An 11676-nucleotide genomic window follows, 5' to 3' on the forward strand; every position below is an offset into this window, starting at 1 on the left:
TGCCTTATAGAAGCTCAGTTTTAGTAAGTTTTCCAACTTTTGCCAAGAGGGAACTTTAGATATTGGTGCCTATATTATGTTCACAGAGTTTCATGCAGATCGCTCAAACTTCCTAGGAAGAGATCGATTTTAAGTGTTTTTCAAAAAATTCAAAATGGCAGAAAATCTATATAACTGGAAGGCTAAAAGAACCCCTTAGTAGATTTTAGCAGAAACTATGAATCAGAAATTTTATTCAAAAAAGAAAAAAAAATCACTGTTACCGTATTAGACAATAAAGTTTTAAAAAAGTGAGCTCACGTTAGTTTTACACACACACACACACACACACACACACACACACACACACACACATTTGTTGGAAAAGTCAATCGACAAAAAGCGGGACGCATGACCATTAAAATGAAAGGTTCAATACGGAGCAGAGAGAACAAAAATTAATAGTAAATCTTTTTTTTGACATTTCTCCTGACTACAACACTAACTGAATACAACACACGATTGTCACACACATGCACAGGGAAGTGGAGGAAACATCAGGGTGTCTACAGATATAACCAAGTTAAAGACTTTTTAAGACCTTGTTAATTCCACCTTGTGTAAAATTTAAGACCAAACCTGCTAGATAGATCAATAGATAGATAGATAGATAGATAGATAGATAGATAGATAGATAGATAGATGAGTTCAAGTTCAATGTGTTTCATGCAAAAAGAAAACAAAATCTCATGCTATAATTGCAATTCTTCGGTCTGTCCAATGATTGTAAACAGTCATGGGGTCTGTCAGGCTGGAGACTTTTCCCGAAAAGATTTAAGACCCATCAAATCTGAATTAAGACCATTTAAAATGCATTATATTAAGAAAATTTAACACACTTTATGGCTTTTCAAGGACCTGAACACAACTTGGACATTCTGAGTTTTACAAATAGCATCCATATTTCTAAAATCTGCGGAGTTCTGCGGGCGCAGATTTTGTACGAGCCTGGTATGATACGGCTTTTCTTTCTGACTCCTGTCTGACGGACTGGGTGGAGAAGTAGATAAGTGAGTCACTCAGGTGCTGTACCGCGCAACACCCCAAACTTAAACTTAAACTGTACAATGAATAACATTTCTGCTATTACAGAAAACAAAGGTAACTTTAAAGGTCTACTTTACCCTGTGGAAGTGTCCTTCCTTCAGTAAACAAATCAGGAATTATAGGAGTCGGCTACATGGTGTGAAATCCCGGAAAAGTACATATAATAAGCGGAACCTTTAATGAGATCACGTTTCTAATCGACCGTATTTTTCTGATGGACCGCGGGTGCGCTGGAAAATAAGACAGCTTCCGGTTTGTTGTTACTACGCTACAACAACCAACTCAGACACAAAGTTGAGGCAAAAATCATAACATTTCATTTTTAATATTTGCTTAGCCTCCTCCATGTGTTTTATTTTTGTTTTTCGGTTTATTATTTTCTAAATCGAGTCGTTCACACAGACACCGTAAGCTCACAGTGAAGCAGCCCCGCTGTGGTGGTCGCTCGCTCGGATGTCTTGCACGCTGGTTAGCCCCTCTGGAGCTCGGGTCCCTCTGCAGGACGGACGAGCTGTGATTCTGGGCCGGGGTCCGGACACCGGGGTCACCGATAAGAAATGCTCCAGACACCAGGGTGAGGAGAAAGTCCACATACACACACTGGTGCTTCTCATGACACTGCACACATGAGCTATTTATGGTCAGTTTACAAAGAGACCCCTGTAGTTACGCTGATATCTGATCTGTGCTCTACGTGGTTTCCCAGAGGAAACATTTGCTGCACAGAAAAGTCTTTAGTTGTCTCATCAGAAATAAATCAGCTTCTTATTAAAAGATTAATTAATTATCTAAGGAGCATCATTGTAAATCAGCAGTTCTTAAAGGGCAACTTTGGTATTTTTCAACCTGGCCCCCATTGTCTCAAGTTTTTGTGTCCAAGAGACTAACAGCTACATCAGTTTTTGGAAATGCTCCAGTATTTAGTGAGACCGCTACAGCTGCAATGTTTCCACACAGGGACATGGGGCAATTGTGCATACTCAGTTTACATCTACTTAAAGTGTTTTGGCCACTGACAGGCTCAGATTGTTACTCTAAAGCCCCGTTTCTACCAAACACGTCAGGTACGGTACCTTTGGAACCAAAAGTAACCCTTCAGAAATGGTACCTAGACGTACCACTTAGCGTTTCCACCGTAAACAGTACCCACAAATGTGGGCAGAGTTGTTGTCACTCAGTAGTCGGGTTTCCATCCACTTATTTTTATTCGCATTTTCAACGATTGCGAAAAAAAACTTGAATGGAAACGCCAGAAATTCGAAAAAAGGCCGAAATATCGCAATAAAGTTTTTACGTTTGGAGGGGGTGGAAAAGTCAGCGTATCGATATTAGGAAAATGCGACTTTTGGCAATGGAAACAGATTTAGCGAATAAACAATGACGTAGGCTACCGAATCCTACTTCTACTTCACACACACACCTGTGTGAACTTAGAGAGAGGTAATTACTCCAGTGTCAGGTGAGTGTAGGCTATTTCACAACTTACCTGAATAGACTGGATGTGTTGAATACCGCTGCATCATGTGCGCTGCCTGGTGTACCAACACAGACATCACGGCATTATGTAGGCTACGCTGACAACGCTGATATGAGTGTGATGAGAGCTCTCGCAATAGCCAAGAAGTTCCCAAGGAATCTCTCCATCTCGTCGTAGTCATGGATGTGCCGGTAATTGTTTACATCAGTTGTGGACATGAGACGCTCTCAATGACGTCATCTCACGGCGCCCTCTTCTTCTACGGGTGTTCTTTTGCATTTTTATTTTTCATGAGAAGCGCCACCTTCTGCTCGACCTGTTGACTCCCAATACTCGCAAAACAATAATGAATGGAAACGTGCATAAATTCGCATTTTCTTTTGCGCATTTTCACAAAATTTGCTTAAAATTTGCGATGCATTTGGATGGAAACCCAGTTAGTGTGTTTCTTGGTTCTTCACCAGTGACACAGAGGGAAGTCTGCACCTCATTTATCGTCCACAGAACGAGGCTGCACACCGACATTTTCAGAACAAAATAAAACAGGCTGCAGTGAGAGTCTCTCTCCATGGGATATTTAAAAATAGTAGGTTTGTGCATTCAGTCCTTCTCAGGCAAGCTCAGGGGTTTAGTGTTGCCGGAGTCCAAGTGAGGATTAGAATATACATAGTTAACATAACCCAGTCAAAATTAATATATGTAAACGCTTAAAGATCCACTCGTTATTAAAAGTTTATGTCATATAAAAACTAAAGTGATTGTTAAAGTTGTCACAGTGAAATTTAAGGTGTGCTGATGGATTTACATCATCAACTCATGCATTGAGTAACATTACAAGTTAACGTTCCACCTTAAAAGTCGCCGGCAGTCGGCCCAGTGAATTAAATTATTTTTTCTCAGACTCCAGCTGCTGTGAGAGGCAGCAAAACATCTTTTCATTTCATAGTTACAGTCTACTAATAAAACTTTCCATGGTATGAACAGTGGTTACATAAAACCAGCCACAACTCAGTCCTGAGCAGAGTGACCGTCCACTATTGACCCCTAAAGGATCCCTACAGAGATAGAGTGTTGTTTAACCAGAAACAGCCTCAAAATCGCCATCGCCAAAGCCACCAGACTCCATTTAAATAGACAGCAGTTTTATAATCGTGAAACACTTCATTGAAGTCCATTAAAAAATAAATGAAACTCACAAAAGCTGTCTTGGTTCATCTTTTCTCAGTTCCAACAATCACCAGCTCTGGTTTCGGTGAAATAAACCCTTAACCCAGTCAGATGAGACATATGCTGCCTCTATACACGCTGAAAATACTGTTCATTTAAATGGCTCCAGAATTGGCCTCTTCAACCATCTGAAAACCCAAAACAGGCACCGTCCTGGTGGACCATCATCAACTTTGAGTGATCACTGATGAGTTGTGTGTATTTTTTGATGTATAAGGCTGCAGTCATTTTCATTATGGGTTAACATGAGTATGTGTGTGTGCATGTGTCTGTGAGTATACATGATGGTTATAATCTTTGTACTTCTTGCAGTGAAGGTGGTGGCTTGCTTTGCAGACCAGGATGTGGTTGTTACCCAGGTATGAAAACAAATACCTACCCATGCCCCGCCCATTGTGACAGTTCATGATTCAATTAATTTCCTTGTGCAGCTAGAAAAACACCCTGGGCAGACACACTGTGTCACTATGGCTGAAAACCCAATAACAGCACACCTTTCTCTTTACTGTCTCAACACACTCTGGTTATGTAACATCCTATAAACTCATTGTATCTGTATAAAGGCTGGAGTCCAATGTTCATACATTTCTTATTTCCCTGCACAGCTGGGTCCCAACCCCAGTTTCCTGGACGGTGAGAAGCTGGGCAGGAGCCAGTCTGGCAGACTCACTCACGGAGGCACCCTTTTCCTGGTCAACCAGAGCCACCCGTTTAAACTGCACTTCTCCCTGAGCTCAAACGGAACACCCTCCGGTGCTGCACAGAAAGGACTTAAAGCCACAGATAAGACAAAAGGAGGAAGAAACGGGAGAGAGAAAGAGGCACAGTCGAGTCCAAATCCCAAGCGCAGTATAAAGGATTTCTTTCCTGTCTCTCCCATGAAGGTACCGCAATCGTTAGGTCATTGTGTTGAAACCTGTTTAGTGTATTATTTTTCGTGTCTTATTTGCTTGCTCCTGTAATATTGCAACAAAGATAGTATTTAGCAAGAGAAGTTGAAATCAAACAACTGAAAATTAGAGTAATAAGAATACGTATTTTTCTATTAAGGCATCTAAAAGACGGCTGAGTCCAGAGAGGGGAAACTCTGAGGTGAAGCGCCGAAGAAGAGATGAGGGGACTTCAGATAGACGAACAAAGGAAGAGGATGAGGACAAAGAGGAGGAGAGAATGGCGGAGGAGAAGCTCAAGCAGCTGCAGGAGTTGGCAGAGAAGTCCATGACAGGGAAGAGTAACAGCGCCCAGCCTTCATCATCTTCATCCTCCTCAAAGGGCTGTCTAAAGAGCAGCTGGCAGCAGATCAGCAACCTGATGCTTTACACTGCCGCTGGTGTCAGAGGGAGTGAAAAGGTGGGAACTGTTTAAACACAACAGCTTTATTTATTCTTTCATTATTGTTTCTGTGTCTGAGGTCATAACACAGTAATCTGGCAGGCAACTTGATTTTGCAACTTAGAAGTTTCAAATTAAATTTAGGCCTCATAATAGCATATGTTTAATTGCTAAATATTTAAAGGCACAGTCGTGTGTATTTTATGTACTAAACAAGCAGCCCTGACCTTTGACTGAGAGTCAGATGTTTCATCACATTTTCGATGAGTCATTTATCAGGTAAAAATGACGTAAAGATTTTCTGCTTTTCTCTGTTTTATATCATCGCAAACTGAATGTCTTTAGAAACTCGACTGTTGGTCGGAGAAAACAAGACATTTAAATACAAAAACTAGATTTTTTTATGACTATTTTTTGAAAATTCACAATAGACTGTATAAAATAATGGGTGTAACTACACGTGACATCACCCATTGGTTTATAGACTCCCATTTTAAATCATTTGTTATTTTGGTTGTCATCATCCTGGGTTTTTGGAGCCAGAAGTGACCATATTTGGATGAAAGGGTTGAGCTGTGGAGGAGCGAGGGGTGTATCTGAATATTGCGCTGTTATGCCACCTTGTCATTTTGTATATAAGGTACAATCACGGAATGGAGGGACAGAGTGGTCTCACCTTTAATTTCCTACACGAGGTAGTAACAGTGTTGAAATAGTGACTGTATAAACAGGCATCCAGCTGGACGGGTGTAACGTGTTATGTGTGGGACCCACTGCAGGAGATTTAAAAGTAGCTGTTAGCAGTTAGTGGCTAGCTCAAACAAGAACAACACAAACTGTAAATGTCAGCAAATTAGGAAAACCATGAGATTTGGGAGCTCCTTACTCTCTGAGCAGAGGACAAGATCAGCCGCCATGTAACCAAGGTGGTAAATGATTGTTATTGCCATGCTATACCAACATTATTGTTCATAAAGGTGCTACCGACGCGTATGTTTTTGAGTGTGGTTGGTTACAGGAAGTGATGAAATAAAACCGGCTGCTAAACAGCAGTGAGAAGTGCTTCATCAGAAGAAAGGTTGTCTGACAAGTGTTTTTTCACTCATGTTAACGTAGTAGTTTTTATTATATAAACACAAAAGTGCTGTACGGGGGTTTACTTCTACCATCTTACATGATTTTTGGTGAGAACATGTAGCAAGTGTTTAAATGTCCGAACTTCTCCTCTTGTTTTTCTCCAGATTGCAGGGTTTGACATAGATGGCTGCATCATCACCACCAAGTCTGGCAAAGTCTTTCCCACTGGGCCAGACGACTGGAAGTACGTCTGCACTCGTGAACTTTACCTTTTAGTTATTTCATAGTATGATTTTTTTTGTGTAATATGCTTCTCTTTGTGTTTGTTCAATTAACAGGATTCTGTATCCTGAGATTCAACCTAAGCTGGCCAGCTTGCTCAAGAAAGGATACAAGGTGAGGAGGAGCATGACAGTAACGATATTTATTGGAACTGGTGGCACTGTGGTGCAGTGGTTAGCATTGTCGCCTCACAGTAAGAGAGTTCCTAGTTTGAACGCCAGGGTCGGGGAGCCCTTTTGTTCAGTGTGCATGTTCTCCCAGTGTCAGCGTGGGTTTCCTCCAGGTACTCCAGCTTCCTCCCACAGTCCAAAGACATGCAGGTTAATTGGTGACTCTAAATTGCCCGTAGGTGTGAATGTGAGTGTGAATGGTTGTCTGTCTCTATGTGTCAGCCCTGTGATAGTCTGCCTCTTGCCCAGTGTCAGCTGGGATAGGCTCCAGCTCCTCGTGCGACCCCTAGCAGGATAAGTGGTTACGGAAAATGAATGAATGACTTCCTAATCTTTCCTCTCCTCCTGCAGGTGGTGTTTTTCACCAACCAGATGGGGATCGCTAAAGGCAAACTACGACCAGAAGTCTTCAAGTCTAAAGTTGAGGATATTCTCACCACGCTGAAGCTCCCTGTGCAGGTTGGTCATCTTGTGGAATGACACTCATCTTTCTCCTAATTATTGTACAAACAACTGATTATTGTACGCCCTTCGTGTCTGCGTCTCAGGTGTTTGTAGCATCTGGTCCTGGTATCTACAGGAAACCAGTGATGGGAATGTGGAACCACTTGTGTGAGAAGGTAATTATCAGCAGAGACACATGATCACACACCCATTTATTTAAGAACCACACCTCACTCACAGTATTTGCACATAATCTGAATTACTCTGCACTAATTAGGATGAGTCATAAGAGCCACCATTTTGTCTCTCCTCACGCTATACATGTATTTGCATGTTTGACAATAAACAGTCTATTCCAGTTTTAATTCTGTGTGTCTTTGCATGTGTTTTTCTTGCTCAGGCAAATGATGGCGTGACTGTAGACAAAACACAGTCTCTCTATGTCGGAGGTGAGTGAGGCTGAGTGTGAAGTGGTGTTAACAGAGTGATAAAGATCTCATACCTACAGGTGGCTATGTGTTCTCACTTATCTGATGGTGTCACAGAGCTGCACACATATGCATGTAGTCATCTTCAACTTCTTCAGCCAAATGTTTAGCCCAGTGCTTTTTAAGTAAACCCCAAAACTAATTACCTGAAATCTCTGAAGTATAAACCCAAGAGAATGTGCAGATCTAAACCTAACTCCAAGAAGAAATTATCTAGTGTAACCTCTTCAACAAAAATAACAAAATTTGGAGAATAGTCTGGTCTTACTATTGCTTTTAGAGCATTTGATCCCCTGAGAGACAGAACTATAAGAGCACACACACACACACACATGCGCTGACAGCCATTGATGTGACTTTACCTTGTGAACAGATGCTGCAGGTAGACCAGAGAACTGGGCTCCAGGGAGGAAGAAGAAGGATTTCTCCTGCAGCGACAGACTGGTAAGACCTGACATTTAATTTAATTGATTTGTGCCATTCCTCCTCCTCCTCCACCTGCCTTGACTTGTTGTATGTGCTTTCTTAAATGTCATTACAAAGTTCATGTACATAAGACGTCATTGTTTCTTATAATACCTTAGAGGAATACTTCACAACCTACATGCCCATTTGTGTATCAGTTACTCATCTTGTGTTACATTAGATATGAAAGAAGAGTTTTGAGACGGGATTTGAAAGTGGAGACAGAGTTGAAGTTACGAATGTCCAGTGGGAGGGAGCTCCAGAGGTGGGGGCAGAGCGGCTGAAGGCTCTAGACCCCATGGTGGTCAGGCGGGCTGGCAGGACAGTGAGGTGGATGGAAGAGGAAGACCTGAGAGTGCGGTTGGGGGTGTGGATGTGTAAGAGTTGGGAGAGGTAGAGGAGCGAGGTTGTGGATGGCCTTAAAGGTGAGGAGTAAGATCTTAAAGTGAGTGCGGTGTTTAACAGGGAGCTAGTGAAGCTGCTGAAGGACAGGAGTGATGTGATTGATGGAGGGGGTTCTGGTGATGATGCGAGCAGCAGAGTTCTGGACCAGCTGAAGTTTGTGCATAGACTTGAGGGGAAGACCAGAAAGGAGTTACAGTCATCAATACGGGATGTAACCAGGGTGTGAACATGAATGGTGGTACTCAGCGGTGGGCAAAGGCGATTAATATTGTGTAGATGGAAACAAGCAGACTGAGTGACATTATTGATGTGAGCTTGGAAATGCAAATGATCATTTTGCAGGTGAAATATTCCTTTAATGAGGAAACGGTGCATACATCTTCTTAAATGTGATTATTACATACTAGTTACCATCTTCCTTCTTGTTTTTGTAGTTTGCTCTGAACATTGGGCTACAGTTCCATACCCCAGAGGAGTTCTTCCTGGGCTGGAAGAGCGCCCCCTACAACCTGCCAAGTTTTGACCCTGTGAGTACAGTGAACATATTTGCCTCTAACTGTTTTTTGCATTTATGTTCTATGTCTGTATTTTTGTTAAAAATGTTTTAATCTGAACTTGTAGAGGAAGATTGACTCCACTGCGAGGCTGTACGACCCACCGTCTGCCTCTCTCACCTCCAGCAAGACAGAAGTCATTGTTGCCGTGGGTTTCCCTGCGTGTAAGAGAAACAGGACGGTGTATCACCTTTTCTTATGTCCCCTCCCACAAACACCAGTCTGATCATGTGTCCTCCTTCCTTTCTGCACAGCTGGTAAATCCACCTTCTTCCACACCCACGTCATTCCAAAAGGCTACGTGTATGTAAACAGGGTGAGTGGATGTTAATGTACAGGGCTCTGTCAACATGGCTACACTTCTAAATGCACCCAGAACAGTTTTTGGAACACTATGATGTTTGCTACCCTGCTTTTATATTTGATACACAAGTTTTTAACTGTTGTAAAGATTATATTATTATAATCATGCTTGCTATTATATCCCATATATTATTTGGCCCTTTCCTTAAAGTCTTCCCACTTGTGTGTTTGTATCAGGACACACTTGGTTCATGGCAGAGCTGTGTGACAGCATGTGAGCGCGCTCTACAAGAAGGCCGCAGTGTTGCCGTGGACAACACCAACCCAGACCCAGAGTCTCGCAAACGGTAAAGCCGAGCTGTCACAACCTCTGTCGATGCATTTCTGTGTGTGTGTGTGTGTGTGTGTGTGTGTGTCCTTGAATGTTTCAGTGTGCGTACATACTCAGGACCCAACTCCCTGGGGTACTTTTACCCTTGTAGAATTTTTTTTTTGTTTTGAAATGAGCATTTTTATTATTGCATGTCCCGATCCTGGCCACATACATCAGTGTACACACCCAGGTCAAACAAAGCAGTGTATTGTAGGCGACTGTGTTACTTTCATTGCCACAGAGTTTCTAAAGGACTCCTATTAAATGAGTGCATCCAGTAATGTGGGCACTGGTTGTATGCTGCTGTTGCTGTATTTTTGTGGTATGAAAATATTCCTGCCTGCTGCTTGAATGTGCGTTTACTTCTCAGTGTTTGCATAACCTGTGTGTATTTTCCAGATACGTGGATGTGGCCAAGGCAGCAGGAGTCCCATGTCGCTGTTTCCACTTCTCAGCCTCTCTGGAGCAAGCCAAACACAACAACAGAGTATGACTCTCTTCTCCATACTGTCACTCCTCTCTCTTTGGTTAGTTTTAGTCTGAGTGGGGATGACAAGTGTTTGTTTAATGTGTTATTGTTGCCCCCAGTTTCGAGAGATGGCTCCGTCAGACACCAAACATGCCAAGGTCAACGACATGGTTTTCCACAGCTACAAGTGAGAGACGCTGGTCTTTTTTTCCTCACACTCCAGTTAAAAAACATATTTGTTTCTTGTGCCTAAAAGCCCTGACATAGTGGGTTTTGCATTCTGTGAACACATAACAGTCACAGCTCTGTATTGACCACTGTAATCTGTCTCTCTTTCTGGACAGGAAACATTTTGTGGCTCCTGCTCTTTCCGAGGGATTCTCCGAGATACTCCAGATCCACTTTGTGCCGAACTTCAAAGACAGCCAATCAGAAACCCTGTTCCGGCTGTTTTCTGAGGGCTGATTGGACAGTTTGCTTTCTAACACCTTTTGACTTTCACATTCGAACTGACGGAGAAAAAGAACAGATAACAGCCAGTGAAGCAGCTAAGGTTTGAGATCAGTCCAACAAGTGACAGACCTAGAGAAACACAACGCTCTGACTCAGACTGTCTGGGCTCCCTACTGACAACTCCGCAGCGCTTGTGTGTCCCAGCTTACATGCATACTGTATGGCTAATGATTTCTAACAACAAAGTAAGACTGATAATGTTAACTAGACTTGGATTCAAGCAGCAATTTATCAAGCAACTCAACGTATCTTCATGAATGTATGGCTAGATTTCCATTGTATAGTGTCTCAGGAAGTGATTATACATGTGTCACACATGTTGAGTTTAGAAGGAATACAGTGTGAAAACAAGAACAAATACTTTTTTATGTTGTTTATGACAAAATGTCTTCTGTTTTACAAGTAAGTTTACTGCCCCACAGCTGTAAAGATCAACAGTATCGCATTTGACAATAAAGCTTTGCAAAACACTTGATATTACGGTCTATGATTGGCTAGAACCATTACTACATTACTACGTGAGCTCTGTTGAAGTATCCATCGTTATTGTGGCTTAAAGGGAAACTCAGACATTTTTCCTGGATGAAAAATGCCCAAGGAAAAATTTGAAATTGGTCCAGTATTGAGGACGAGTGCTGCAGCAGCCAGTTGTGAAATGGGCTGCAGTGTAATTAGGGCAGAGCGCACTGTCAATATATATCCAATTAACAGTGCTTGTTTTTGGCACCAACAGGCCCAGATTGTTATTCTAAAAACATAATGGACAGGATCCTACATAAAAATCTTTTTGTACCTTTCACCTGATTTGTGTTTGTATTGTCTTCCTGCTACAACTCAACTTACGAGATTCTGTGGCAAGACATTTTTCATAGGGGCAGCCCGATGGGGCCACTGGGCGGTACACCAAAACTAAAGTCAGAAATGAATTTCAGGAGTTTGATTATGCAGTTTAAGTAGGCTTTAGAGGCTCGATAAAAACTATGTCACTATGGAGAGTTCATGATTCACATA

At 42.1% G+C, this 11676-nt stretch overlaps 2 protein-coding genes across 5 annotated transcripts in view; one reads left to right on the forward strand and one right to left on the reverse strand.

The window, feature by feature from the left end:
- LOC126396755 (TRPM8 channel-associated factor homolog) overlaps nt 1-2807 on the reverse strand; it is a 16640-nt gene extending 13833 nt beyond the window's left edge. For 2 of the 4 annotated variants that reach the window (XM_050055057.1, XM_050055049.1), the window contains exon 1: nt 1164-1254. Coding sequence is in view for 1 of the 4 variants with exons in the window: in XM_050055040.1 (XP_049910997.1) it covers nt 2573-2744 (172 nt within the window). In the remaining 3 variants the exon portion in view is untranslated. Of the gene's footprint in view, nt 1-1163; nt 1255-2572 lie in introns of those variants that run through there. The other 2 variants (XM_050055040.1, XM_050055066.1) reach the window with 2 other exon arrangements.
- Nucleotides 1337-11134, forward strand: pnkp (polynucleotide kinase 3'-phosphatase). The gene is made up of 17 exons (XM_050055103.1): nt 1337-1660; nt 4103-4149; nt 4396-4674; nt 4841-5140; nt 6364-6443; nt 6538-6595; nt 7003-7110; nt 7200-7271; nt 7496-7544; nt 7957-8027; nt 8888-8980; nt 9075-9171; nt 9262-9323; nt 9548-9657; nt 10083-10170; nt 10272-10339; nt 10497-11134. Exons 1-17 carry the CDS (start codon nt 1540-1542, stop codon nt 10615-10617), a joined length of 1824 nt encoding a protein of 607 aa, XP_049911060.1. The 5' UTR covers nt 1337-1539; the 3' UTR covers nt 10618-11134.
- The last annotated feature ends 542 nt before the right edge of the window (nt 11135-11676 follow it).

Source organism: Epinephelus moara, chromosome 2 (genome assembly GCF_006386435.1).
Source record: "Epinephelus moara isolate mb chromosome 2, YSFRI_EMoa_1.0, whole genome shotgun sequence".
Taxonomy (NCBI): Eukaryota; Metazoa; Chordata; class Actinopteri; order Perciformes; family Serranidae; genus Epinephelus; species Epinephelus moara.